General features: G+C 54.1%; 1 protein-coding gene across 1 annotated transcript in view; it reads right to left on the bottom strand.

Annotated features, from left to right (window-relative positions):
* The window catches only part of SDR42E2 (short chain dehydrogenase/reductase family 42E, member 2), a 32300-nt gene extending 31900 nt beyond the window's left edge, over nucleotides 1-400 (bottom strand). Inside the window, exon 1 of the mRNA XM_011987913.1 lies at nucleotides 346-400. Within this exon, the coding sequence (XP_011843303.1) occupies nucleotides 346-400 (55 nt within the window). The remainder of the gene's footprint in view (nucleotides 1-345) is intronic.
* Nucleotides 401-2762: the final 2362 nt, after the last annotated feature.

Here is a 2762-nt window from a genome sequence, read left to right as displayed (position 1 = left end):
CAGACCCAGCTCCTGGCCCAGGTATAGACCCCACTCCTAGACCAGGTATAGACCCAGTTCCTGGCCCAGGTACAGACCCAGCTCCTAGACCAGGTATAGACCCAGCTCCTGGTCCAGGTACTGACCCAGCTCCTGGCCCAGGTCCTAGACCTGGTCCAGTCCCTGAAACAGCACCAGGCCTCAGAGCAACACCAGAACCCGCCTGAGGTCCTGGAATAGCTTTGGGCCCCAGTCCAGGCCCTGGAATGGCACCAGGCTTTGGTGCAGGCCCTGACTCAGACCCTAAACCAGATCTTGGACCCGAAACCTCTCCACAGGCCTGGCAGACAGGGCAGCTCTTCTCACCCTGGCCTGCAGCTTTGCAGGCCTCTGGGGAGGAGCCTAGGGGGTTGGACTTCATCCTCTACTGAGCCATGCAGACCCAGAAACCGACCACCTGTGGGGAAAAAAGTAGAAGAAAGAATGCTCTAGAATCGTTTCACGTCACATAGATTATTAGACCTCTAGGACTGAGGGGAGCTCCAGGTGGAAATTAGAGACTTTCTGAGTTCCCAGGGAACCTGTCCCTTTCAGAATCTCAAGAATCTCCAGTGGGGGCCTGGCACGGTGGCTCACATCTGTAATTCCAGCACTTTGGGAGGCCGAGGCGGGCGAATCACTTGAGGCCAGGAGTTGGAGACCAGCATGGCCAACATGGTGAAACCCTGTGTCTACTGAAAATGCAAAAATTAGCTGGGTGTGGTGGGGCACACCTGTAATCCCAGCTAGGAGACTGAAGCACAAGAATTGCTTGAACCCAGAAGGCAGAGGTTGCAGTGAGTTGAGATGGTGCCACTGCACCCCAGCCTGGGCAATAGAGTGAGACTCAACCTCAAAAAACAAACAAAAAGAAACGCCAGTGTGGCTGCTATCCTCTGCACAGAGAGTCAGAGACAAGGCAGCCAAGACTTGGGTTTTAGAGCTAGGGAAATTGAGGCCCAAAGTCACACTGTGTGACTGAGGTTGACATAAAGCATTCCTGACTTCTCTACCAGTTTCTTAAAATTCCAGTTTCCATGGAGCACCGAAGGAAGACAGGGCAAATCATCCAGCGGGAACCTCACCAGAATGGGAGGTGGCTGCTTTCTGACTGGGGCGATGGGGAGGGCCTTCTGGAAGAGGAGGAAGAGAAAGAGAAGGAGAAGGAGAATCCACACGGATCCAAAAGGACTCTGCACCCTGGAAACTTGTACATGACTCCAAGTGCTGTGCCTGTCCCCACCCTGACACCTGCCGCCTCTGGTCCTCCCAGGTCCAACAGTAGTGTGGGTGGCTGGTACCACAGGGTCTGCCCAATCCCTCTGCAGGCTTTAGGGTCTGGTCTATGGGTCTAGGGGGACAGCACTGAAGATCCTGTTCTTTGCAGCCTCAGACTACTTATTTTCTCTGTCGCCTAGGCTGGAGTGCAGTGGCGCAATCATAGCTTACTGCAGCCTCAACCTTCCCTGTTCAAGTGATCCTCCCATCTTAGCCCCGAAGCAGCTGGGAATACAGGTGCATGCTACCATGCCTGGTAAGTTTTTGCATTTTCAGTAGAGATGGAGTTGTTTACCATGTTGGCCAGGCTGGTCTTGAACTCCTGACCTCAAGTGATCCTCCCACCTCAGCCTCCCAAAGTTCTGGAATTACAGGTGTGAGCCACCGTACCCGGCTCCCTAGATCTTTTTTAGATTTTTGAGACAGAGTCTCACTCTGTTGCCCAGGCTGGAGTGTAGTGGTGTGATCTTGGCTCACTGTAACCTCCATCTCCTTGGCTCAAGCAATTCTCCTCCCTCAGCCTCCCCAGTAGCTGGGACTACAGGCACGCGCCACTACACCTGACTAATTTTTGTATTTTTAGTAGAGATGGGGGTTCCACCATGTTGGCCAGGCTGGTCTTGAATTCCTGGCCTCAAGTGATCCGCCTGCCTCGGCCTCCTAAAGTGCTGGGATTACAGGCGTGAGCCACCGCACCCAGTCCATTCATGGGTTTAATGAGAGAGACTGCAAATCATCATGGAGGAGGGGCCTAAATCCCCCAGAGGGAGAGGAGAGGATGCAGCCAGTAGCAAGCCCTCCTTTTATACTCAGGCCCAGAGGACTCTGTTCTGGGGAAGGGTCTATGCGATCAGAGTTGACTTTCTACCCTAAGGGGATGCCTTTTGTGGCAAAAGCTGGACTCAGCCTTGGGTACTCACTTGTTGGGGTGTGCCCTTGGGTAACAGCCTTAAAACCTCACTGTACCTCAGTAGGCACAACTGCGAATGGACCCAAATATTTCTGGCTGCTCTGGCTCCTCACCGGGTGGTCATGAGAAAACAGACGCCAGAATGCCTTGCAAGGCTAGATTGCAAAGCTCCAGGAGGATTTCATTCCCTGGAGTGTCCCAGCACCTAGAACAGTGCCTGGCACAAAGCAGGCGGCCAGCGAATGCTGCCGGGTGAACAAAATCTCTGGGGCATGTTCGGGATCTGGCCGTGCTATGGTCGCGTGCCAGACCGACCCCGGACATGGCTGCACTCATTCTTTTGGAAGTTCAGTGAAGTACAGGCTATGGTTTCCATTACCCAGAGGTGGAAACTGAGGCCCAGAGAACATGAGGAAACTTTGATGGAGTCACAGACAATGTCTCCGCCGGAATCCAGGTCGATGGGGACCCCAAAAGCGGGTTTGGTGGAAGGAACTGGCAAAAGGGTGGGGATCATCAGGGACTGACCCTGGGCGCGCTGGGCTCGCGGGCAGCT

Source organism: Mandrillus leucophaeus, unplaced genomic scaffold, assembly GCF_000951045.1.
Source record: "Mandrillus leucophaeus isolate KB7577 unplaced genomic scaffold, Mleu.le_1.0 Scaffold32, whole genome shotgun sequence".
Lineage (NCBI taxonomy): Eukaryota > Metazoa > Chordata > Mammalia > Primates > Cercopithecidae > Mandrillus > Mandrillus leucophaeus.
Note: the sequence above shows the minus strand (reverse complement) of the source record. Positions and strands in the feature narration are given on the sequence as shown.